Source organism: Nomascus leucogenys, chromosome 15 (assembly GCF_006542625.1).
Source record: "Nomascus leucogenys isolate Asia chromosome 15, Asia_NLE_v1, whole genome shotgun sequence".
Lineage (NCBI taxonomy): Eukaryota > Metazoa > Chordata > Mammalia > Primates > Hylobatidae > Nomascus > Nomascus leucogenys.
Window position 1 is genome coordinate 72,787,125 of NC_044395.1, and position 26,263 is coordinate 72,813,387.

The 26,263-nt window shown below is 36.8% G+C and overlaps 1 protein-coding gene across 2 annotated transcripts in view; it reads left to right on the forward strand.

Annotated features, from left to right (window-relative positions):
* The first annotated feature begins 454 nt into the window (after positions 1 to 454).
* Positions 455 to 26,263, forward strand: part of USP47 (ubiquitin specific peptidase 47) — a 122,747-nt gene continuing 96,938 nt past the window's right edge. The window contains exon 1 of one of the 2 annotated variants that reach the window (XM_003254950.3): positions 455 to 754. In XM_003254950.3, coding sequence (XP_003254998.1) covers positions 716 to 754 — 39 coding nt within the window. In that variant the 5' untranslated portion in view covers positions 455 to 715. The remainder of the gene's footprint in view (positions 755 to 26,263) is intronic. The other variant, XM_012504600.2, reaches the window with a different exon arrangement.

Sequence of the window (26,263 nt, forward strand, 5' to 3'; positions counted from 1 at the left end):
TTCTGACTGGAAGGGCCAGAGCCTTGTCTAAGGGCGGGGGCCGGGAGGTGGCCCGCGGTGGTGTCTCTACCAGGACGAGGCCTGGGGTATCTGAAGAGGGGATGACGTCCAGGCGCTTTGCTAAAGGGAAGCCAGAAGGGTATGAGTTGCTAGGGTGAGAGATGGAGCTTTCGGCTCGAGTCTTTCCCTGCAGGGCAGAGTCCGAAGAGCCCGAGAAGGCAGGGAGGACAGTGGGCCTGGTCCTTCCCCGGCCGGCAGAGGGAGTCCCGAGATGGAACGTCCAGCTCCCCTCTAACGAAAAGCGTTTGCATGGCTGTCTCGCCAATTCTGTATCTCCCGGGGCTGAGGAAGAGCCGAGGTGACTAGAAGCTAGCGACAAGCGCCGACCATCTCGGGCGCCAGGCGCCGGGCTTGGAGCCCGACGGGCCGAATTCTCGCGAGAGCGGCCGCCGCCATTTTTCCATTGATTGCAGCGGGCTGGGGGAGGGGCCGACGACGAAGGCGGCGGTGGTAGCGCCGGCGGCGGCGGCAGAGCCTTGGGTCGGTGTCTGCGCGTTGGTGTCTGAGGCCCAGGCTGAGGCCTCCGCGATTGCTGGAGCGCAGGCGGCGGAGACGATGACTGCCGCTGCCATTCTCTCTTGAGCTAGCGAGCCGCCGCCACCCTCCACCCTCCCCCCTTCCCCGGCAGGGCGGAGAGGAGCGGCCGGAGTCAGCGATGGTGCCCGGCGAGGAGAACCAACTGGTCCCGAAAGAGGTGAGGGGCCCCGGAGGAGGTTAGGCCTTAGGCCTGCGGCCGCTCGAGGCAACACAGGCCTGGGCCGGGGTTCGGCTGCGGGCCCGGCCGAGGTGCAGGCTCGCTGTGGGAGAATGAGGAGGCGTGAGGCAGTCGGGGGTGGACGGTGGGTGCGGCGAGCAGTTGGGAGACCCTCTGGCTCTAGAGGCCGGGGGGCGGACCTCCCGCCTCGGGTTTTATGGGGCTGGACGAATAAAGGAGCGGACGGGAAGGAATCAGGTTCTCCTTTAGGGGAGAAGGTGGCCTTTTAAGTTCTTGTTTAACGTGTCGAGCCGAGAGCATTTCAAAGAAAACATTCTGGAACAGTTGCCTATGGGCACGGCAGGGTGACGGTGCTGCTTCTGGGTTTGACAGTGGCAGCGTATAGCTTTCAGCGCTTGTGAAATCTACACCCAAATGAGATCTGTGGGAGGGCAGACTTAACTGTTACGACTTTTTTTCAACTCCTGTTACTTGGTAGTACTATTGGCCTGCCTAAATGGGGCCTACCGAAGATCGTGGAAAAGTAGTACATGGGACATGAATGTAAAGGAAGGAGATAGGAGAACATTACCGTATGGAGAGCTGAACTCTTTTTTTTTTTTTTTTTTTTGAGGTTGGGTTGTGTATGCCAATTTGAGTGACTTCTTAAATTCTTAAAAGCAAGTGATACGAGAAGCCTTGACTACTTGGCTTCTCTTGAATAGTAGTAGAAGATTAAGGGTAGAATCCAGCACTGGCCAGCGAATTTCAACATATTAATAGTATCTCTGTTGGCTTTATAAATATCTTCGGCGTATTCAAATGTGTATTTTTAACTGGCTGATCATCAGGGTAATGCTTTGGATTTTTATTTCTCATATACCTTAAATAGAGACAAGTGTTGGGTTGAAATTAGCTGTGTGGGATCTTGAAATTTATGAGTGATCATTACAGATTCTTAAATTTTTTTGTGCCTGTTTTACTTGTTTTGTAGCAATTGTTTGCTACTTAAGCAAGCTCTGACAGTATGCAAAGGTGATATTATTGGAGTTATGTACATGTATGATACGAGTATTTTCCCAGCTTTGTCAGATGGACAGTGATAGTTGTTTTGCAAGGACGATTTTTGTAAAAGGCAGAGAGTTATGTGTCAGTATTTGTTCATCAAGCGTCACCAACTCTGTGCAAAGCAGATAAACAGATGAGTTAATCAGAATTCTTGCTTTGGGAACTTTCTGAGCTACTAAGAAAGGGAACACTAGTGTTTGTTGAACTCCAATTAGGGACTAGGTACTTTACCACGTAAGTAATTCTTATGCAAGGAAGGAAGTGATAGGTGCTGTAAGAAAGGTATAAATGTGTATTTCCTTTTAGAGCTTCTTATTGCGGTTTTCGTTTTTATAAAAAACAAAATTCTTTCTCAATTTTTTGACCATTAGAAAAATATCATATAGGTGGAACTCTGCTTTAAGAAAACTCAACATTAGATTTATTTGCCTAATAACTTGATTTATAGAAAACATGATATAATAATAGATACCGAGCTTTGCAGAAACATCTGTTGTGTAAAAAGTGCTAACAGCAATGGAAGTTTAAAGATTAAATGCCTGTCCTTTTAAGATTAAATCCCTTCCCTGAGGCTTTAAATTAATCACAACTTATTTTTTTTCCCTTTCTTCTTTTTATGGACCATATGCCTTTATTGTCTATTCCTTAGTCTCATCTTCAGTCTTCTTTTTCCCTGGTTCCTTTCATGATTCCTGGAAGCATGATCTGTGGTGCTTACCTTTTATAGCTAGCCAACTAGCTTTTTCTTCTTTGATGGCCACACTCATTCTTTATTAAAGTGATTGCCTCCAGTTCCATATTTGCTTCTGGATTACTGGAAACTTTTTCTGAAAGTCACCAGTTATCTCTTAAATGACCAAATTCTTTGGCTTTTTTTTCTTGCCTCTTCTGCTCTTTGAATTCTCTGCAGGATTTGATAGTTTTTTTAAAAAAACAATTTCTTGATTTTAGTGATACTCCACTTTTCTGGTCATTTTCCCACCTGTTTGTCCTATCTGCCCACTCATTTAGTCAAGGCCTTTCTCTTCTTTTTTGTATTCTTAATTAGCACTTTTGTGTGATCCTTGAAGCTCCCGGACAGGTCCTTTTAAACAGTAGTAGAATCATACAGTGCTAGAGCTAAAAGAAAGCATAGTCATCATCTAAGTTACCCCTCCACTTTACAGTTGAGGGAGTTAGGCCCAGAAGATTGAAAGTGACTTGTTCAGGGTCAAATAATGAGTAAATGGCAGACCTAGTGCTAGAACTCACTTCCTTTGCTACTATTCCCTTGATTATACTCTATTTTACAGAGCCCTGCATGTAATTTAGAGGCTCTGTAAGAATAGTTTGTAACTCTCTAAGTACCCATATATGTGAAAATAAATGGCAAATTAAAAAATTTCTTGCATTTATTTTAATGGCTTATTATCAATAATCTAAAGATTTTTTTTTTTTTTTTTGAGGACCTTTGTATAGGGAACTTCTGACCCCTGCTAGATTTAGATCTTGGTTAGATGTGGGCATGTGTGCGTGCGTGTGTTGGTGTGTATAGTTGTTCAGTGAATAATATATTTTGGTCCCTGAAACTCAAGGACAAATGTACCTTTAGAGGACTCTTGAAGAAGACAGCTTAGTGTAGTACAGGCATTGGCAAACCACGGCCTGTGGTCCAGATCAGTTCACAGCCTGTTTTTGTATGGCCTGTGAGTTAAGAATGAGTTTTACATTTTCGAATTGTTGAAGAAAAAAAGTCAAAAGAATTATAATAATATGTAATTCAAATTTTAGTCTTGGAACAGCTATGCCATTTATTTAGTATTTTGTATGGCTACAACAGCAGAGATGAGTAGTTGCTACAGAGACTGTATGCAGGATAAATTTGAAATTACTTAGCTTGGTATTCAAGGCCCAGTACAATTGATTCTGGCCACAACCTGTCCTTCCAGCTTATCTCTTCTCCCATGAAACAGGTTTTTAATGTGGTCAAACAGGTTTCTCTCTAACTTGCATTTCACTTCTATTTGTGCTGCCACCTCCTTCCTGTTCAAAACCTTCATACACATTTTTCCATAAGTACCTCATATCTCATTTATTCTAAATAGCCTTTTCTGACCATTTTAACCTTAGAGATTTCTCCCTCTTAGAAGACCTTAATGTAGGAATAGAATTCATTTGGCAATTACTAGATCGTGCTTGGTGACATCTATTATGATCTGAAACTGTAATCTACATTTTATGTATTATTTGTGGTGAATTCCTTGACAGCAAAGACTTTGTATGTTTCTCTTTCTTTGCTTTTTGTTTTTGTAGGTTTTGTATTATAGGTTTAAGACAGCGTCTTTCCTGGAGCAGATATTCAGTAAATATTCGTTGATGTGGTGACAGAGTTGTAAGTAAATTTAGCATTCTAACCAATTATCCTGTCCTTGGAGGTTTTCCACAGCATCATTGGCCAACTTTTGCTTTAATACATACTTTCATGACTAATCTTTGATAACATCTTTGTCTTAGAAGAGATCTGTTATTTTTAAGTTTTTGAGTTGAGAGAAGTCTAGATCTCTATAGCTGCCATCTTTTGATAGTTGCCTTACAGAAATGTTAAAGCATTTCCCATAGGATAGTTTTTCTCGTCATTGAAGATGGGAGAGGGCAGCCCGAGAACTAACCTTTTCTGTTCTGAGTCTGAGCATCCTCAGTTCTTTAACTGTTTCTTAGTTCCTCTCTTTTGGACATAATCCAGGGTTTTTAGTATTCCTCCTAAATTGTTGTACCCAGAAAGAGCAAAGAGAGTGGTATCTGTTCATTGTGGTGAAGAACAGAGCTTTTCACCCGTTTCATTCTGCTGTATGTCTTTGAATTGTAGTATATTGATTTCTGCTTTGAGGTCTCTTAATATCATCCCAATTTTAATTACTGTTTGGTTGCTATTTTGTTATTCTGTTTTCTTATAAGGATGTGTGTCATTAATATTCATTGAGTACTCACTGTGCATATTATTGTATTCTGCCAAATAGGAAAAACTTAGAATAGAAAAATTTGTTCTCTCAAGTGTCTTATAGAATGATCAAGGATAAGGTGCATATTTACTGATGCTTTAAAAATAATACTTAAACTGCAGTACTTTAAGTAGTGCTCATAGACTCTGTAAATCCAGAGAAAATGGAACAAATGAAGGAAAAAGAGTAGAAATGTAAATTCTTTATCTCTGGGTTTTTTTCTCCTGTCTTTCATGCAGTCACTACTTCTGTCTGGAACTGGTTTTGGCATCTAATGATGATGATGATAGTAATAACCAGTATTTATTGAGCATTTATTTATATACCAGATACTGTTGGTTGTGCTTTGTATTAACTCATTTGAGCTTCACAGCAACCTCAGAGTACATAAGACACATTGATAGCAAAAACAACTTATTTTTATTTCTATTGTCTGACTTTTTATAAAATCCATTCGTCATTATCTATTATGGAACATGTCAAATGCATATTCTTTTAATTTTATTTCTCCTAATTAAATTACCTGAGGAAATGTGCTGCAATTGTCATTCTTGATTTTAGTGATTCTTTTAAAATGAGCCTTTTTCTTAAATTTCAGATGTTGACTCTCAAGAGACAAGTTTGTCAAGTTATACCTGCCAGTGTTTTAAACAAATTGGAGTGTTTAATAAAAGTCAGTATTTTAGATATCATTGGAAATGCTCATTTAATGAATGAAAGCAAAGCTGAATGCAGAGTTGTATATGATTCTAATTTTGTCCAGGAAAAAACGAACAATTTAGGGTTAAATGCGTTGAAAGATTAGAAGGAATACACTAAAATATTAAGAGTTGCTATTTCTGGATTTCTGGATTATTGGGATATATATTTAGACTTTCATATTTAAAAATGAGCATGTACATTATTTTCAAAAACAGAAATTGAGATGATCTGATTGTAGTTTTGGGGGTATTTACATAGTGTTGTTATTTTTTTGTGCTCGCAGTTTTCCTATTTCCCCTCTCCTCTTACTCCGTATACTTGCCTTGAGTAATCGGATCCACTTGTGGATCAAAGCTTCAACCTTTGATTGTGATTTACACATTTATATCTCCAGCCCTGACCCCTTCTAGATTCAGATTTCCACTTGCATACTGGATATCTGTACTTGGTTGTACTCTAGGACCCACAAATTAAATATAAGTAATATCAAACTTATTTCTCCTTCCCTTCTCACAACCCAATTCTTGGTGTTCTCCTGTTTCAGTTAGTGTTATCGCCATCTATTTATATGCTTAAGTTAAACAGTTTTTGACTCCTCTCTTTTCCTTTTTCTCACATATAGTTCACCACTTAGAAGATGTCTCTGTATCCTTATCTTTCTCTCCATGGCTCTGCCTTTGTCTAATTATTGTATTTTCTCCAATGTGTAGCCTTTCTAATTGGTCACTCTGCTTCCAAGGCCTTTCCTTTCTTAATCATCCTCCCCACAACTGCCAGGGTTACTTTCTAAAACAGATGAGATTAAGATTTACCTGTTTTAAAGTTTATAATTATTACCCTCTGATTGCAATTTGAATGATAGGTACTATTTGTAAACAGTATGTGCTAGACACTATGCTAACCAGTTTACATACGTTATCTCATTTGACAGTATGACAGTATTAGCTATTATTCATTATCCATTTTATACATGAAGAAACTAGGCTTAAAGATGCTAAGTAGCTTGCTCAAAGTTACATAGCTATTTGATTTTAAATCAAGGTAGCTTTAACCAGTAGGAAAGTCCTTGATAATATGGACTCAGTTGATTTTTTAAATTTAATTTTTATCAAAGTTATATTTAATACATGCACATATTTATAAGAGTTAAATAGCTCTGCAGAACTACAGTCACTTGTCACTTAATGATGAGGATCTATTCTGAGAAATGTATCATTAGACATCATTTGAACATGATACAGTGTGCTTGCACAAACCTAGATGGTTTAGCCTACTACACACCTAGGCTATATGGCATTACCTGTTGCTCCTAGGCTAGAGACCTGTACAGCATGCTACTGTACTGAATACTGTAGGCAGTTGTAATACATCATAAGTCTTTGTGTGTTCAAACATACAGAAGGTACAGTAAAAATATGGTATTTATAATCTTATGGGACCACTGTCATATTTGTGATTGTTGACCAAAATGTCTTTATATGGCACATGACTGTATTTACAAAAACAGTACATCTCTGCAAATTTCCCCTCATTTCAGGCTGCCTAGGGGCAACTGCTTTCAACTCATTCTTTTGATACTTACTTCCGTATTTGAAACTAGCATTTTTTTTTTGAGATGGAGTCTCGCTCTGTAACCCAGGCTGGAGTGCAGGGGTGCGATATCACCTCATTGCAACCTCTGCCTCCCAGGTTCAAGCGATTCTCCTGCCTCAGCCTCCCGAGTAGCTGAGACTACAGACTCGCACCACCACACCTGGCTAATTTTTTGTATTTTTAGTAGAGATGGGAGTTCACAGTGTTAGCCAGGAAGGTCTTGATCTTTTGACCTTGTGATCTGCCCGCCTTGGCCTCCCAAAATGCTGGGATTACAGGCGTAAGCCACCATGCCCAGCTGAAACTAGCGTTTTTATAGTGTTACTTCTTGATTTTTCAGTTTAAGGTATTTTTCAGTTTAAGTAAAAATGAGGGTTTACCACTATCCCCAACCACACACAAATATACATTTTAACCCTGCCCATTACTCCCAATATTGTCATACTGCAAGTCGTTTGGATACATCAGTATTTCATAGAGATGGAGTTTCACTGTTATTGCACAAGCTGGTCATGAACTCCTGGGCTTAAGTAATCCTCCTGCCTCAGCCTCCCAAAGTGCTAGGGCTATAGGTGTGAGCCACCATGCCCAGCCTGGATACATCAGTATTTCAAAGTTTATAATGACTCCATTTTCACCATGTTAGCTAGGCCAGAGTTAGTAATTTTTAACAATTTTGCTTTGCTTAGTTTTCTGTATACTTACTAAATTAGCCAAGTGGTTATCAGTTGGGGCCCATTTTCTTGCCAGAGGACATTTGGCAATGTTGGGGGAGGGGAGGAGAGTGTGGGTGTGTGCTACTGACATCTAGTGGGTAGAAGCCAGGTATGCTGCCAAATATTCTGCACTGCCCAGGACAGCCTCCTGTAACGAAGAATTAGAAGGCCCACAATGTCAATAGAGCTGTTGTTGAGAAACCCTGATTTAGCCCAAACTATCTCTCAAGTGTATAAATGGCTTATCTTTAAACCTACCAATTTTGACTTCGTGAGAAGCTCTTTCCCAGGGCCTTCTGACCTGCTCCAACTTGAACTTGTTAAAGCTAGAACTTTTGTGCAGCTGTTGTCTTGGACTTGCTTTACTGTCATCTTAATGATTCTCTCAGTTCTGTCTTGTTTTGGAGCCCCTGTTTCTGTATCTGGTATCTTTGACTGTCTTTGTTTACTTTCTCATTTTGAAGGGCCACTTTCAATAGTTTTCTGGATGGGATAGAATTTTTTCAAGACTATACATGTCTGTAAATGTTTTTTCTCCCCTCTTGTTTTATGGATAGTTTGGCTGGGCAGAGAACTCTGAGTCAGAAATAATTTTTTCTCAGAATTTTGAAGGCATTGCTCTACTGTCTTCTATTTTTCTGTGTCGACGTTGAGATCAGATGCTTAGAACATCCTTTTCAACTATTTTGAAACTTTCTTTTTTTCTCTTTGCAAGCTAGAGAGACAATCTTTGTCTCCAGAGTTCTGAAATTCTTGTATTATGTAGTTAGATGTCTGTTTTTTTAATTCATTCTGCTACTCCTGTTCAATCTGGAATTTATCTCATAAATTCTGGAAATTTTCCTTAAATAATTTCTTTGATTTCCTCTCCTTCATTTAATCTCTCCTCTCTCTTTTCAATTCCTGTTGTTAGATGTTGGGCCTACTGATGGGTTTCTCTAATTTTCTTGTCTATTTTCATCTATTTTCCATTTCTTTACATTTTTTTTCTTTGCTTTCTGGGAGATTTTTCTCAACTTTGTCTTCCAGTTCTTCTACTAAGTTCTTATTTCTGCTATAATATGTATAGTTTCCATTCCTTTTTTTGAAAAAAAAAATCCTATATTTGTTTTATGGATGCAGTGTCTTATCTCTCTTAGGAAATATTGGTAGTTTTTTTTTTTTTTTGTCTGCATATTCTTTTTCTTCCAAATTTCCTTTTTCTGTTTGTTTGCTTTGGTCTTTATCTTTCATATTTGTTGCTTTCCTTAGATGTCTCATGATCCTTGGCAGTCTGTGCTTACTTAAGAGAGAGGCCCTAAGCTGAATGGAAGCTCTGCTTTTGTGTGATTGTGGTTTTTTGTGTAGGATGGTAAATCTGGATGATTTCCTTGCAGACTCCCAGTCTTAGTCCATTTGGGCTGCAAAAACAAAGTACCATAAACTGGGTGGCTTATAATCCACAGAAATTTATTTTTCACAGTTCTTGTGAGTGAGGCTGGGAAGTCCAAGATAAAGGTACCAGCAGATTTGGTGTCTGGTGAGGGCCTGCTTTCTGGTTCACAGAGCAGCACCATCTCGCTGTGTCCTCACATGGTGGAAGGAGACAAGGCAGCTCTCTGGGACCTCTTTTACAAGGGCGCTAATCTCATTTATGAGGGCCCTGCCCTCTTGATCCAGTCACCATCCAAAGATCCCACTTTCTAATATCATCATATTGGTAAGTAGGATTCAACATATGAATTTTGGGGTGAGGAGACATAGGCATTTAGACCAGGGCACCCAGTGACACATCTTTTCTTTTGTGCTGGATTGTTTTCCCAGACAAAATTTCTCATCTTTTGCCAGGAGAGAACAAGCTTGAGAGCTGAGTAGGAAAGGGATATGGGTCTCATCTTTAAGCATGCAGATTAACCTAATTCCCCAGTTTTCATTATGGCACCCTTCAAATTCAATTGAGCGTGTTGTCCTCTAGTCTAGATATATCCTGTTATATGCTCTCCAGAGATTGTTTAATCTTTTATCAGAAGGGGTTGAAGAGTAGAAGAGGAGGTCTGGGGATTTTCACTACTTCTTAGATTTCGGTCAGTTCTAGTTTGGACTCCACTCTCACTCCGAGTGTCTGAAACTTCCAGTTCCTGAGCCCTTTAGTTTATTTTTTTGTTTGTTTGCTTTAATGTATTTACACAAGAATTGCAGAAAGAGTACAAAGTTTCCATATACCCTTCACCCAGCTTCTTTTTATCTTAACATATAACCATAGAATGATGATCAGAAGAAATTGACCTTAGTATAATGTTATTAACTACACTACAGAATTTATTCAGATTTTACCAGTTTTCCCTCTCATAGTTTTTGTTTGTTTCAAGATCCAAATTTAGGATACCACATTGCATTTACTTATCATATCTCCTAGTTTCCTTTTATCTGTGATAATTTTTCAGTCTTCATTTTCAAGATCTTGACACTTTTGAAGAGTACTGGTTAGTTATTTCGTGGAATGGCTCTCAATTTGGGTTTGTGGATGCTCTCTCATGAATAGATTGAGGTTATGAATAAAAATAAGGATTATCACAGATGGGATGTGTTCCTCTTAGTGCATTATGTTGGTGGGAGGGGGGCATGATGCTGATACGTACTACTGGTGATGTTAACCTTGATCACTTGGATAAGAGGCTGTCTGCTAGGTTTCTCCACTGTGAATTTACTATTTTTCCCTTTAATAATTATTAAGTACTTTGATTTAAAGTTACTCAACCAGGCAGGTCAAACTTTAAAAATAAAATAGCTTTTAAAAATCAAATTCTTTGAGACCATGCAGATATCCTGTTTCCCCCTAAATTTCTGCCCACTAATTTTATCATCTATCTGTGATCTTGCCTGCAGCAATTATTACTGTGGCTTAATAATAGTGATTTTCTATTTCTCTCATTATTTCTACATTTATTAATTTAAATTCTTCTGTGAGGAGAATTTGTCCCCCCCCCCCATTTATTTACTTATTTATTTATATCAATATGGCCTTATGGATTATTTATTCTTTGGATTATAATCCAATTCTATATCATTTATTTTGTTGATCAAGCTGTTCCAATTTTTGCCAGGGAGCGCTTTTTCTGGTGGACTTCAGTGCTCATCCTTGCTTTTTGAGCACTCACTTCCTTACTTTCCGACACCACATAATGCTTCAGCCCATCTTATGTTTTCCTTGCCCCAACCCTGGAATCAACCAGTTCTCCAAGGAGTTTAGAGGTCTTTTGGTGTACTAAATGTCAATATGATACAAACCAGGTGTCTTTGGCTTTCTTCTAGGCTAACATGGAATTCAACCTTCCCAGGTGTAATTGTCATTGCCACTTATTCTGTTTTCTAGCTTTTAAAATTGTGTTTCTGTTTCTTTGGGGTTAATAATCTTTCAAAAATTTCTTTACTGGGAGGCATCAGAGCTAAATCCTTATATTCAGTCTATCCTCTTTAACCAGAGATTCTTAATGTTTTTGTCTCATGCCCCAAGCCAGTTTTGTACAAACCACATTCCACTACATTAGTTGCTGTTCCCCAGATGTGCTGTTATATGTTCATGTGTCACTTCTGTGCCCTTGCCTTGAGTGAATACTATGAAGTATTTCTTTTTGTCCTCCAGTTTTTAAGGAGTTTTAAATGGGTGGACTTTGATTTTACATGAAAACAACTATTTGAGTAATTAGGATTCTTGCCTATCTTCTATTTTCCCTTTTTTGGATTAGTCATGTAGATTTTTTGTCTTTTAGTGCCCAGATACTGTAATTTTTTTTGCCAAATGGAAAGGAGGAGTTCCTGCATCTCCAGAATAGTAGGGTATGGTGATAGCCCAAGTTAGAAAGAAAATATTGTATCAAAAACACGGGTTGTAAAAAACAGAGCATTAAATATATATATTTAAATACCTATTGTACATTAAAGTTCCAAAAGACATCTACTTTTAGAACAAATTCTTTGGTGTTAAGGACCTTCTTCAATTCAGGCAGCATGTTTAGGTGGCATGATATGCAGAGGCATATTCTGTTATGAGGTTTATGACATAGATTTTCAAATCTAGCATACAGACATTCTCCATTGTGGAAAAGTATTTGGCAAAATGATTGTGCTTGGCAGTGATGGCAGATGACTGACAAAAAATGATGTGATCTTTCACATCAACATTACTAAAGAATATGTTTTTTCCTGAGCCTGGTTTTTACTGGTATAGTGTAAGAAGGGATGGATGTAGATGTAGTGTGAGTAAATAGATGTATCCTCTCTACCTTACTGCATACTTCCATTTCCTTTGTCCTTAGGCATGGAAGTAATAATTGCCCTCTTCTTTCATTTAATGAAACTAAACTGAAACATGCATACATAAATTATCCATGTATATGAATGTTTTAATGTATGCAGAACTGTTATTGATATAACCTCCTGTTGAGAGATTACAGTTTTTATAAAAATTACTGAGATATATGTCTCAAGTTTTGATGTACTTTAAAACATGCTCTTAAAATTCTATCCAACCAGCCGGGTACGGTGGCTGACGCCTGTAATCCCAGGACTTTGGGAGGCCGAGGTGGGTGGATCACGAGGTCAGGAGATCGAGACCATCCTGGCTAACACAGTGAAACCCCGTCTCTACTAAAATATACAAAAAAAAAAAAAAAAAAATTAGCCGGGCGAGGTGGTGGGCGCCTGTAGTCCCAGTTACTCAGGAGGCTGAGGCAGGAGAATGGCGTGAACCCAGAAGGTGGAGCTTGCAGTGAGCCGAGATTGCACCACTGCACTCCAGCCTGGGGGACGGGGCGAGACTCCATCTCAAAAAAAAAAAAAAAATCCTATCCAACCAGCAAAGTCCAGCCTGAAAATTCTCCTCTTTCAACCTGATTGCATATTCTTAACCCTAAAATCCTACAGCAGCTTTGGCATTTGAAAAATTCTGCTTCTTTATTATAAGTTATTTGTTATTTCAGTTAGTACCTTCTATTAGATTGGAGTTTCCTCAGAGTCAGGACACTACAGCTGGAGTCCCTAGATTCAAATACCAGCTGTCTGACATTGGACAAATTCCTTAACCTGTCAGTACCTTAGTTAATTAAGGATAATTCTAACTACCTCCTAGCATTGGTGGGAAGATTAAATGAGTTAATACATGTAATGTGTCATGCACACAATAAGCTATCAATAGATATTAGCTGTTACCACCTTCTGTTACTACCATCATTTCTATTATTACCTTCATTTCTATATCCTCCCCCAGGGGCCATCACAATGTGCTATACATTGTTGTTATTCAACAAATATTTGTGGATTAAATGAAAATGAAATTATATTTTAGTTATGCAAGTCATTTGAAGTTGTAGTTCTGATTACAGCCTGTCAGCTACTTATCTTAATGTCTATAGCACTAATCCTAAATTATTGTTAGATTTGACAGGTTCTCTTATATGATCAAGTAAGACCTATTGTTACAGCTTTGAAAATTGGAACACATAGGCCGGGTGTGGTGGCTCATGCCTGTAATCTCAGCACTTTGGGAGGCCGAGGCGGGCGGATCACGAGGTCAGGAGATGGAGACCATCCTGGCTAACACGGTGAAACCCCGTCTCTACTAAAAATACAAAAAAAATTAGCTGGGTGCGGTGGTGGGTGCCTGTAGTCCCAGCTACTCAGGAGGCTGAGGCAGGAGAATGGCGTGAACCTGGGAGGCGGAGTTTGCAGTGAGCGGAGATTGTGCCACTGCACTCCAGCCTGGGTGACAGAGCGAGACTCCGTCTCAGAAAAAAAAAAAAGAAAAAGAAAAGAAAATTGGAACACATAACAAAGTGAAAGTATTAGAAGTAAAAGAAATTTTGAGTTAAGCTAATGAGGTTCTGAGAAAAATTAGTTTGGTTTATATAGGTGGTTGTCAAAATAATTCACTAGATTAACACATTTCTTGTTTATTAGGATTCAGTGTGAAATGTTATTTTAAAGCAGGATCCATATTAAGACATAGTTTCTGAGAGAATTTGATGTGTTTGATAATTCTGATTTTCTGTGGCTCTGGTGTAGAACTAGTTGACATGGATAGAAGAGACTGTCCCTGTCAGTGGTACTATGATGATGCTTTAGATTTGATGCTGTGTAGTGGACTGCTTCTATACTAATAATTTTCAAGTATTAGTATAACATGTTTATATTAAATAAAGTGGCTTTCTAGTAGAGAAAAATTAAAGAAAGCCTCAGTGACATAATTCAGAAAAAGGTCTAGAACTTAAATCTTTCTGTATAAAGATGCGAATCCAATACCTGTGGTAAGGTTATAGGTTTAACTTCAGAAAAATCATGAACCTCATTTACAACCTCAGCGAAATTTTTTAGTACAACCAAAGCATTCTAGTTTACTACAAATACCTTTCTTGTTTTAAATACTTATTTGTATTTAATAATGAATACACTTTCATTGTTTTTAGTGTAGATTTCCATGGCTCCTGATTTTATAGAATTCATTCAGTTAAACACTGAGTTAGTAGCTGCCAAGAACTACTACAGAGAGATTCAAAGATGAATAAGGAATCTGGCCTAGTTCTAGATCCTAGTCTAGACTAGTGGAAGAGACAAACAGGTGACCAGACAAATATATAATGTGGAAATAAAGTGGGTAGAGCGGGGAGCAGCTGACTTTCTCTAGGGGATTCTGTGAGAATGTAATCACAAAGGCTGACTTGATTATTATGTAGAGAAGGAGGAATAGTGTTAAAAACAAGAAAGTTTGTAGTGCATTTTAGGAAGTGGCAAAAAATTTAGTGTAGATGCGTGGGGCGCCTGGTTCTGGCAGATTGTGTCTAAAAATTCCAAAGGCTTTGTGTGCCCAGAAAGCATTTAGATTTTTATTGTGTAGACATTAGGGGGCAAGAAATATTTTTTTCCCCAGAAAAAGTCAACAGATTTGTTTACAATTGTTATAAAATTTAGTTGCTGAAACTTGTTCATGGAAACATTTTTTACTTGCTTGAATGTTTATTGTCCCCAACATTAATACCAAAAATTTGCATACAAATCAAAGTGGGGGAAAAACTTGCTAATACTTTATTCTCTCATCCATTTATTTCCATTTGCAATCATATAATTAGGTACCTTTTTGTTTTTTAAGAATAAAATATTTCCTTTCATAATACATTTTAGCACATTTTCTACATATGAGTCTTTTTGGCTGGATATCCTTAGGCGTAATTGTTACATATTTGATATGGGTAACACAAAGGTGGGTGTCTTCAAATAGGCTAACCAGGTAGGCCTCACTTGCCTTTAGAAAAGTGTCAGTGGCTGCACTCTGAAAGTGTAGATCTGTTTTGAAGTTCTCACAACTGATGCTGGAAGGGAAATTTGCAAGTGAGAAGTTCATTGTGCATTTGATAACTTCTGATCTGATTTTCACTGAGAGCCACAGTACAAGGCTTATAATGATGTGGTTTCTTAACCTTTCCAGTATACAACATATTCTTGTGAGTGGCTTTTGTAGCTAGTTACTTCCTGTGTGCTTTACCACTGGCTTTTTTGTGGGCATTTGGCTTGGTAGGAACTGTAGTGTAGAGAACTCCCTATTTACTTCTCTTCTTGGCTGAAGTTCTGCAAGCTAAAGGTGACACCGTGCTAGGCAGTGATGACTGTTGGTGGCAGTCACAGTGCAGTAACTGAGAACACCATAAAGAATGTCTTTAATTTGAGAATTAATGAAATCTTCCTAAGGATATCCACAGTGCTCCAAATAATACTTATTTAATAAAAATAAAATAATCAAGAGAAGCTCTGGATTATAAACCTAGTTCCAGGCTGCATTAATAAGTAGAATTTTTGTATAACTCATCTCCAGAAAGATGCAGCATGTTGCTTTAGTAAATATAAATAAGCTATCAATGAATTTGTATACATTTCCTTCATTTTATAGTGTCTGTCCTTTTATGTGTTTAGGTATTTTACTTGTATTGTCTTTATGTTTACACCAGTTTATACAATCTATTATTTTATGTCTATAGTACTTTGTGATAACAAGAGAATTGGTGAAAAATTATATATTTAACAACCACAACTTATTAAAATATATCCGAGAAATATTGCTTTAATTTTGACATTTTAAATTCATATGTCTTGAAATATTTATTTACCTTTAGTTATTTACCATTAACACAAAACAAATATAATTTTAAGAGTTCTAAGAAAAGTAGACATGACACAAAAATGTTTCTACAGTTGAGTAATATGATTTTAATACTGGAAGGGAGGCAGTAGTTATGAGGCAGGAGAATAGAGTCTGGACTCAGGGAGCTTAAGGCCATTTCACGCTGACTTCTTAGAACTAAATTGAAAGGAAAACCCTCACTTTCTATGCCTAAGTAACAAAAGAGCCGGAGGCTACTCCCTTTGCAGACCCCTACCTTTTCTGCATGGCAGATGGAAAATTGAAAGTACCTCTGGTTGGTTGCAGAAAGCAGCCAATCAGACGTTTGAAAAGGAGTGTAACTTTGTAACTTCACTTCAGCCTCTGGTTGGTTGTTGACTGATTGCTGGCCAAATCTTCATTTGCATAGAAGTGCAGCTTTGTAACTTCACTTCAGCCTCTGATTGGTTGCTTTCCACAACCAATCAGATGTTTGCATAGGAGAGTGACCTTTGTAGCTTCACTTCTGCCTCTGATTTGGCACCACTTCATTTACATGAGGTGAATACCAAGTGACCAATGGGAAACCTTTAGGGGGTATTTGGACCGAAGAAGATTCTGTATCCAGGCCCTTGAGCTGCTGCTGGTGCAGTTCCCACTCTGTGGAGTGTACTTTCGTTTTCAGTACATCTCTATTCTTGTTATTTCATTCTTTTCCTTGCTTCGTTTGTGCATTTTGTCCAATTCTTTGTTCATAACGCCAAGAACCTGGACATGCTTCACCGGTAACGGTTAAATACTAATGTTATAGCCCCTCCATTTTCTTGGTAAGAAAAACTATAAAGGCCACAGAAACTCAATAAGTTACTTAGGGTCTCAGGTAATGAAAGGGCATAAGTAAGACTTTTTTTTTTTTTTTTTTTAAATCAGTGTTACTGAGGTATTATTTATATATAGAAAAATTCATCCTTTTAAGGCATACAGTTTTATAAGTTTTGACAAACATACAGTTGTACAACCACTACCATAGTCAAAATATAGAATATATCCATCATCTCAGAAAAGTTCTCTGTTGTCTCTTCATCACCTCAAAAAAGTTCTCTGTTGTCTCTTGTAATCAATTCCCTTCCCCTTCCTGCAGGCTCTGGCAACCACTGATCTGTTTTCTGTCCTCATATTTTTCCTTTTCCAGAATGTCATGTACATGGAATCATATAGTATGGTAGCATTTTGGGTAGGAATTTTTTCACCTAGCATAAAGCATTTGAGATTCATTTATGTTGTTGCTTCTATCAGTAGTCTATTCCTTTTTATTGCTGAGTGCCACAGTTTATCCATTTACCAGCTGATAAACATTTGGGTTGTTTCCAGTTTTTGGTGATTCTGAATAAAGCTACTATAAATATTAGTATACAAGTTTTTGGGTGGACATATGTCTTCATATGGTAAGTGTATGTTTAACTTTGTAAAAAACTGCCAAACTCTTTTCTGAAATGGCTGTACCGTTTGTGCAGTCTAGATAGCAATGTATAAGAATTCTGGTTGTTCTGTATCTTTGTTTACTTGGCAATGTCAGTTTTTTTTTAAGTTTAGTTTTGTTTTTTAACCATTTTAGTAAGTGTGTAGTGGTGGTATCTGTTTCTGCTTTTAGTTTGCATTTTCCTAATGACTGATAACAGAGCATCTTTTCATGTGCTTAATATTGGTTTTTATTAAGCTTAATCCAGCATCCTCTATGTATTATATATTTAAGGTTTGGCTAGGTACTGATGGGAGGGAGAGGAATAAAAAGAGTATTCTCAAAGAGTTTGTGATTTATATAGGGAAAACTGGCAATAATGTCAACATGATGCTAGTTACAATTTTGGTAGGCTCTTTGAGAAAGGGATTTACATATTAACTGGCCTGGTGGAAAGGACAGTAGTTTGGGAATCAGAAAACTCAGTGGTTTGACTTTACCTTAGTTGCTTAACCCTTCTGGTCTTTCTTTTTCTTCTTTCATTTGTTAAATGAAGGAGTAAGACCACATAAGGCATAAAGGTTTGTCTCTAAATTATGTATCTACATAGTTTTTCTTTCCAGGCAGGTTTTGAAACCTTGTGAGAATGCCAATCAGAAAACAAAAGATCTTTGCAGATGTTCCTCATCTGATGAAATTCCTCTTACCTGCATCCCCAAAAGATAATCTTTTGAAAATTTAAATATTGAAATTTTAGTATATAAATTTCATTGTGTATAAGAATTGCATATTTCCTAAATATATTTTAAGGGTAGTAACTGATAGTTCTATAATAGTAACTTATTTTTGTATGGTAGTACTATAATTCATAGAGCATTTTCAAGAAATTCTCCCCTTTGATAGAAAAACTATGTGGATGGCTGGGCACCGTGGCTCACGCCTGTAATCCCAGCACTTTGGGAGGCCGAGGCAGGCGAATCATTTGAGGTCAGGAGTTCGAGACCAGCCTGGCCAACATGGCAAAATCCCATCTCTACTAAAAATACAAAAATTATCTGGGTGTGGTAGCACACGCCTGTAGTTCCAGCTACTTGGGAGGCCGAGACAGGAGAATTGCTTGAACCCGGGAGGTGTAGGCTGCAGTGAGCCAAGATCGTGCCACTGCACTCCAGCCTGGGCAACAGAAGGAAAAAAAAAAGAAAGAAAAACTGAGTGGAGGATATATTTTGTTTCTTTTCTCATTTTATTTATTTATTTATTTATTTGAGATGGAGTTTCGCTCTTGTTGCCCAGGCTGGAGTGCAATGGCGCGATCTCGGCTCACCACAACCTCCACTTCCCAGGTTCAAGCGATTCTCCTGCCCAGCCTACCACTGAGCGGGGAATATATTTACTTTTACGACCCTGAGAGTGAGAGATAAGTTAAATGATTTGTGTAGGATTACACAGCTAGACGAAAAGTAGCCACTTTGACTTAAGGAGTCTAGTCTAGATCTTTTGACTCTGCAGTCCATTGTTCTTGTACCATAGGTCACTCTAATAGGAAATAAACAATCTTTAAAATGTGTTAAGTAACGTTAACATTTTTTTCAGGTGTATAATTTCATGCTTAAAATATTAAAATAATGTAATATTCTTAAGAATTATTATCCATTCTTTTAAATAAAATGCATGGTAAGAGATAATATAAACACGCTCCCTCGATTTAGTAATAATGAGTAGAATGTTCATACCTATAAACAAGTCAGTTATTTCACAAGCTGAGTCACTGCTTGTCAACACAGCCTACTTACAGAGGAAATCTTAGCTGTAATCAAAAATAAAGATAACAGAAATAGTAAAGGACGTATTATTTTGCCTCCTGAGAATAGTTTTGGTTTCTAAGTTTAGATACCTACAGTATATTATTAGTGGATTACCCATTGCCAATGCTAGAACAGCTATTTAAAGGAGCAAGGCAGAGTGGGAAGAGTATTAGGATAAAAGTGAGAGGAAAAGTAATACATTACAATTTTAATGCTACAAACATGTCAGCATTATACAGTCATCAGAAGGCCTCTGTTATTTAGAAGACCTGTGTTCAAATGTGATGTTGGGCAGGTCACTTAAGGTTTCTGAACTTCTTTTTCTTCATCTGTAAAAATAAGGAGCCTCATCTGATGTTCAAAGGTCCATCCAACTGTATTTTATTTTATTTTTTGACACGGAGTCCCGCTGTGTCATCCAAGCTGGAGTATAGTGACACGATCTTGGCTCACTGCAGCCTCCGCCTCCCAGATTCAAGCGATTCTCCTGCTCCAGCCTCCTAAGTAGCTGGAATTACAGGCATGTGCCACCACACCTAGCTAATTTTTGTATTTTTTAGTAGAGACGGGGTTTCACCATGTTGACTAGGGTGGTCTTGAACTCCTGACCTCGGTTGATTCGGCTGCCTTGGCCTCCAAAAGTGCTGGGATTACAGGCGTGAGCTACCACACCCGGCCCCATCCATCTGTGAATATAGTTGTATGTTGAGTGTGATGAGCCATCTGGTTGGTTGGTTTTTAATTGTCAAAATAGGTCAATCATAGTTAAATGGATTGTAAACTATTCTTTTAAAGTTCTGAAACTTTGCATTTTTAGTTTCCTATTAATTGAATGAGTACTTGATGTAATTTGTTGCAACAACTAAAAAGTTACATAGGATCAAAAGAGTTTTATTTATTTTCTAATTTTAATACTGTGGGGTTCTGGGAGCTTATTTCATGACTGTTTTAGAATAAAATGGAATGCATTTACCTGAGGGACACCCTAATACTAGAGCACAGAGGGCAGGTATGAAAATAAGTATTTTTACAAAATTTTAAAAGCACACTTTATCCAAGTCAGCCTAGTTATGTTTTATTACTTGAGTGTTTTTATGGTATATAATTTAGAAACAAATGTGATATAGTGACATGTAATTTATAACATGTTTATTAATTTAAATTCAGAAAATTCATATCATGACACATTGAACAACACGTGCTAAAACAAATTTATCACAGAATTTGTATTTAACTAGAATAATAAAGCAAATGTACTTATAATTTCTTTACTGCTTTAGGCTTTTAGAACAGGTACGGTTTTTTTTTTTTTTTTTTTTTTTTTTTTTAAGGAAAACACACATAGGATTTGAATTAAGAAAGCCAATTAAAGCAGAGCGTGATTATCATCAAACTTCGTTTAAGTAGTAAAAGCCCTTATTGCACTAGCAAATTCACAATTTAAAATGAGATTAGAAAATTTTCTGTTTCAAAATCAGTTTTAGAAATTAAGTTTTTAAAGCACACTTTATGCTTCCAAAAGCATCAGCTATAATACATTATGAAATTATTTTTCTGAATGAATGTATTTTGCTTACAGAATTCTGTGTAGGACTTAGATTTTCTACTTCTGTGGTTTGTTTTTAGTAGTAAAGATTGTAAAATAGCTGTTTTCATTTCTTCGCTAAGCAGAATCGTGCATAAGAATCTGCTTATCTTATTATATACATTGTGGGTTTTTTAATGTTCTTATTGTGTCTTTATGATTTTCTAAAGTATTTGTGTATTCCTGACAAGTCTCCTCACATCCTTTGACATGTTTGTTTTCCTTGGGTATATAAGCAAGAGGAAATAAATTGCGCATTTTTAGAAAAACCAATATAAATCCTAGATAAAGAAAATAAAATTTTTTGAGAAATTTGAGCCTACAGCTAGATATTCTGGATATAATTTGACAGTGGTAGAAAAGCTAAGGCTAAGAAGACTTTTCTCTTTTTTTAATTTGTATAAACGTATGGAGTACAAGTATAATTTTTTTTTCTTTATTAGAGATAGGGTCTCGCCATGTTGCCCAGGCTGGTTTCGAACTCCTGGGCTCAAGTGATCCTCCCACTTTGGCCTCCCAGATTATTGAGATTACAGGCATGAGCCACCACACCCAGCCTACAAGTGTAATTTTGTTACATGCCACCACACCCAGCCTACAAGTGTAATTTTGTTACATGCATAGATTGTGTAGTAGTGAAGGCAGGTATTTTAGGGTATCCATTGCCTGAATAACATACATTGTACCCTTTAAGTAATCTCTCATCATCTACCCCCCTCCCACCCACTTAGGGCTAAGAAGACTGAGCCATTTAGGGGAAATTGTAGAGGCATACTAGTGGGAATGGAGTTGAAGATAAAGTGGATACTAAGAAAGTCTTGAATTTTTGTGTTAGTATAGTTTGCATTATTTTCTGATTATAATGATTTATAGAGATGCTTATTAGAAAGGCTTGATTATTTAGAAATGTTGTGATTTGATTTTTAAATTGACAAGTCATGGGAAATGTGGTATATTTTAATGATGTACTTTACTTCAGTTTTCATCCACTTTAAAATGGAAGCATTCAAAACATGAAATCACAAAAATAGAAAAGCAATTTGATGCTCAAAAACTTAGAAACTGAAAAAAGGCTAAAAAATTATAACTTGATGATGTTTTTACTCTTAGTTCTCTTTTATTTACATTTATTCCTAAATCAAAATACACTGAGTAAAAAGTTCAGTCAGATTTTTAAAAAATATGATCAGACTTGTATTTAATTTAAGAACACAGCTTTCTGCCACTTCTATAGCCAACACTTTAGATTTTAAATAAACAAAGTGAATTTTAATACTGGAAGTAAATTTCTTGAAGGGATCCTTGAGTATTAAGCCAATTATAACTGTTCTTTAATCTTTACTGTCCACTGTCAGTATTTTAGTATTATTTAGGAAATTGGACGTGTTTATTTAAATTTTCAGAATACCTACAAATGCATTCTTAGTTGTTTGATTATTTCTCATGCTATGTAACTATCTTTTTAATGTTAATTTTTACATTGAATAAATCATTTATTTATTTTAATGTTTAAATTTTTCCACATTTGGCCAGTGAGAGCCCTTTCACCTGATTTTTTATGTCCTCTTAACATACATACACCATTCTTCGAGTGCTTATTTTCTGGCAGTACAAGATATCCCAAATTATTGTAATTTCTCAGCCCTAATTCTAAGATTAGCCATTTATACAAAGACCTCTAGGTTCTTTTTCTGGAGAATGATACTTAGAAATTGAGATCTGGGTTCTAATTGTACTACTGTTGCAGTGATATCATTGCTTCTAGTCCTTTCAGTGGAAGGAGCTAGAAAATATGCATACAAACACATGTGAGTGAGAGCTATATTTATTTTATATCTATTTCTCTCTAATATGTATGTATATATCCACTCAAATTATATTAATTCCTTTAATAAACAGTTAAAAAATTTTTTGGATTACAAGAAAAATGTAGGAATTTATTTTATGCTTGTATATATTTATACATATTTATAATATGCCTACATGTAGTATGTGTTTGTAATGTAGACATGTTGGAAACCTAGTTTGCTGGCAGTTTTGCTTCTTCCACAAATTTATGGAGTTAAGCTATTTATTTTTTAAAAATTTATTTTTTAAAATTGTAAAATACACATAACATTTACTGTCTTAACTGTCTTTAAGTATGTCCAGTTCGGTGGTACTAAGTACATTCTTATTGTTGTGCTACCATCACCATTATCTATCCACAGAACTCTTTTCATCTTACAAAACTGAAACCATGTGCCTATTAAATAACTCGCCATTCCTCCCAGCCCCTAACCTCTGGCAGCCACCATTCTACTTTCCATCTCTATGAATTTGACTAGTGTAGATATCTCATACAGTATTTGTCTCTGTGACTGGCGTATTTCACTTAGCATAATGTCCTCAAGGTTTTTTCATGTTGTGGAATTATATCAGGATTTCATTCCTTTTTGAAACTGTGTATGTGTTTATGTGTGTTTATCATATTTATACATTATCATAGAATATAATCATTTTTTTATTGTAAAGTAGATTTTTAGCATTTTTATTTCTATTTAGATAACTTTCTTTAGCCATTTTCTTTTAGGTTAGGTCTGCTGGCATCAAATCTATTCGTTTTTCTTCATCTGAGAATATCTTGATTTATCTATGATTCCTGAAGGATATTTTCACTGGATATGTAATTCTGGGTTGACAGCTCTTCTTTCAGCCCTTGAAGTGTTGTGCCACTTCCTTCTGCCTCTGTTGTGATGTGATCAGAGAAATCTGCTGTCATTTGAATTGTTTTACTGTTATAGTTAAGATGGGTTTTCTCCTAAATACTTGAAACAGTCTTTCTCTTTGTCTTTAGTTCTTAAGGGATTTGATTATGATGCGTCTTGAGATGGATTTCTTTAGATTTACCTTATTTGGGGTTTGCTCAGCTTCTTGAGTATGTGGGTTAATGTCTTTTGCCAAATTTGGGAAGTTTTCAGCGTTATTTCTTTGAGTACTTTTTAAACCTGCCCTCTTTCTCCTTTTCTTCCCAGATTTGAATGACATGAATGTTAGATCTTTTGTTATAGTCCTGCAGGTGCTTGCCACTGATCATTGTTTTAGGGTCTGTTTTTTTCTTTATTGTTCAAACTGGGTAATTTCCATTGTTTTTATCTTCAGTTCACTGATTCTTTTGTCATCTTCATTCTGCTATTGGGCCCACCTAATTGGTTTTCATTTCGGTTTTATCTGTTATTTATTTGCTGAGACTTTGTTTTTTTCAGGCATTTCATGTATGTTTGTAATTGCTGTTGAAACATTGCTGGATCTTATGGTAATACTATGTTTAATTTTGTGAGTAACCACCAAACTGTTTTCCACAGTGGATGCACTATTTTACATTTACCAGCAATGCAGAAGAGTTCCATTTTCCCCACATCCTTACCAACACTTTTTATTTATTTTCCTTATCTCTCTTTTTTCATTTCAATGGCCATCTTATAATGGGTGTGAAGTCCTTACTCTTTGTGGTTTCTGATTTGCATTTCGCTGATGATTACTGATGTTGACTATCTTTTTATGTGCTTGTTGGCTATTTTTACATATTCTTTGGAGAAATGTTTAAGTTCTTTGTCCATCTTTTAATCAGGGTGTTAGGGTTTTTCTGTTGTTAAGTTATAAGAATTCTTTATATATTCGGGGTATTAATCTCTTATAAGATATATGGTTTGCAAATATTTTCTCCCATTCTGAGTTGTCATTTTACTCTGATAGTGCCCTTTGATATACAAAAGTTTAAATTTTGATAAAGTCCAAGTTATTTATTTTTCTTTTGCTGCTGGTGTCTTGGTATCATTTCCAAGAAATCATTGCGAAGTCCAATGTCATGAAACTTTTCCCCTTTGTTTTCTTCTAAGAGTTTTTATAGTTTTAGCTCTTACATGTAGGTCTTTATCTATTTTGAGTTAATCTTTGTAGCTATTCATTTCTCTCCTATCTCCTTTGTTAAAGAGAAAATAAAAGCTTCATGACCGAAGATTGAACACTGAGTAACAATTTTACTATTAAGCTGGGAACTAGATTCAATAACAAAGGGGTGGTGGTCAGGATAAGACTCAAGGCTCAGGAGAGGGAAAGTGATAGGTTTTTTAAGAGCTGAAACTCATGAACAATCTGTTTCATATCAGATAAGCAAAGTCTGTCTGTGCCTGATTAGATGGCATATGTGAGCTAATTGTTTAGGCATTGTGTTCCCCTGAGTTGGTGGTGGTTCTTCTGGAAAGTTGTCATGGTGATGAACATGATTATGGTACTAGGTGAAGATGGCACTATGGTAGTTTAGTAGAAATCAGGCATGTCTCACTGTCATCAGGCTAGGTGGCTAGGTCAGGATTCATCACCTTCCTTCTGGGGTCACTTTCTTTTTTCCTATAATACATTTTTTAAGGAGTTTCTTTAATGATAATCTATTGGTGACAGAAATCTCTGTTTTTGCATTCCTGATAGATATTTTTGCTGTTTATAGCATTCTGGGATAACAGTTATTTTCTCTCACAACAAGGAAAGTATCATGCTCCAGTCTTATCACCCAAATTTTTTCGTATTGACAAGTTAGGCATTAGTCTAGTTGTTTCTTTTAAGGTAATCTGTTGTTTCTCTCTGACTGCATTTTTTTTTAATTTTTAATTTTTACTTTTATTTTTTGAGACGAAGTTTCACTCTGTTGCCCAGGCTGGAGTTCAATGGTGCAATCTTGGCTCACTGCAACCTCTGCCTCCTGGGTTCAAGCGATTCTCCTGCCTCAGCCTCCCAAGTAGTTGGGATTACAGGTGTGTGCCACCACACCCAGCTAATTTTGTATTTTTGGTAGAGATGGGGTTTCACCATGTTGGCCATGCTGGTCTTGAACTCCTGACCTCAGGTGATGCGCCCACCCGGGCCTTTCAAAGTGTTGGGATTATAGGTGTAAGCCACTGTGCCTGGCCCTCTCTGACTACATGTAAATTCTTCTCCTTTTATTTACTCTGCTTGAGATTTGTTGAGATTCTTGACTCTATGGATTGGTGTCTTTCTTTGGTTCCTGAAGGGTTCTAAGCCATTATTTATTTAAATATTCCCTCTGCTTTCATTCTCTCTCTTCACGATAGATATTAGGTCTTCTTACTCTATCCTTCATGTCTCTTAATGCTCTAATGTTTTACATCTCTATGTCACTAGAAGTTTAGAAAATGTCTTTAGTTCTCTTATATAGAGTTCATTAATTCTTTTTTCAAATATTTTAAATATGCTGTTAAATTTTGTGTTTTTAATTTCTATTATTTTCTAGGAATTCTGCTCAGACTCAATTTTGAACCACTCTTATTTCTTGAAGCCTGCTAAACATTTATTTTATAATGTAACTGATTTTCAGTATTGAAGTTTTTGTGGATGTCATCTACTGTATGTTATTCTTAGCTGACTGTCTTTAATGGTACCATGTTTACGTATGCACACAGTGATTTTTAAAAAATGTGAGCT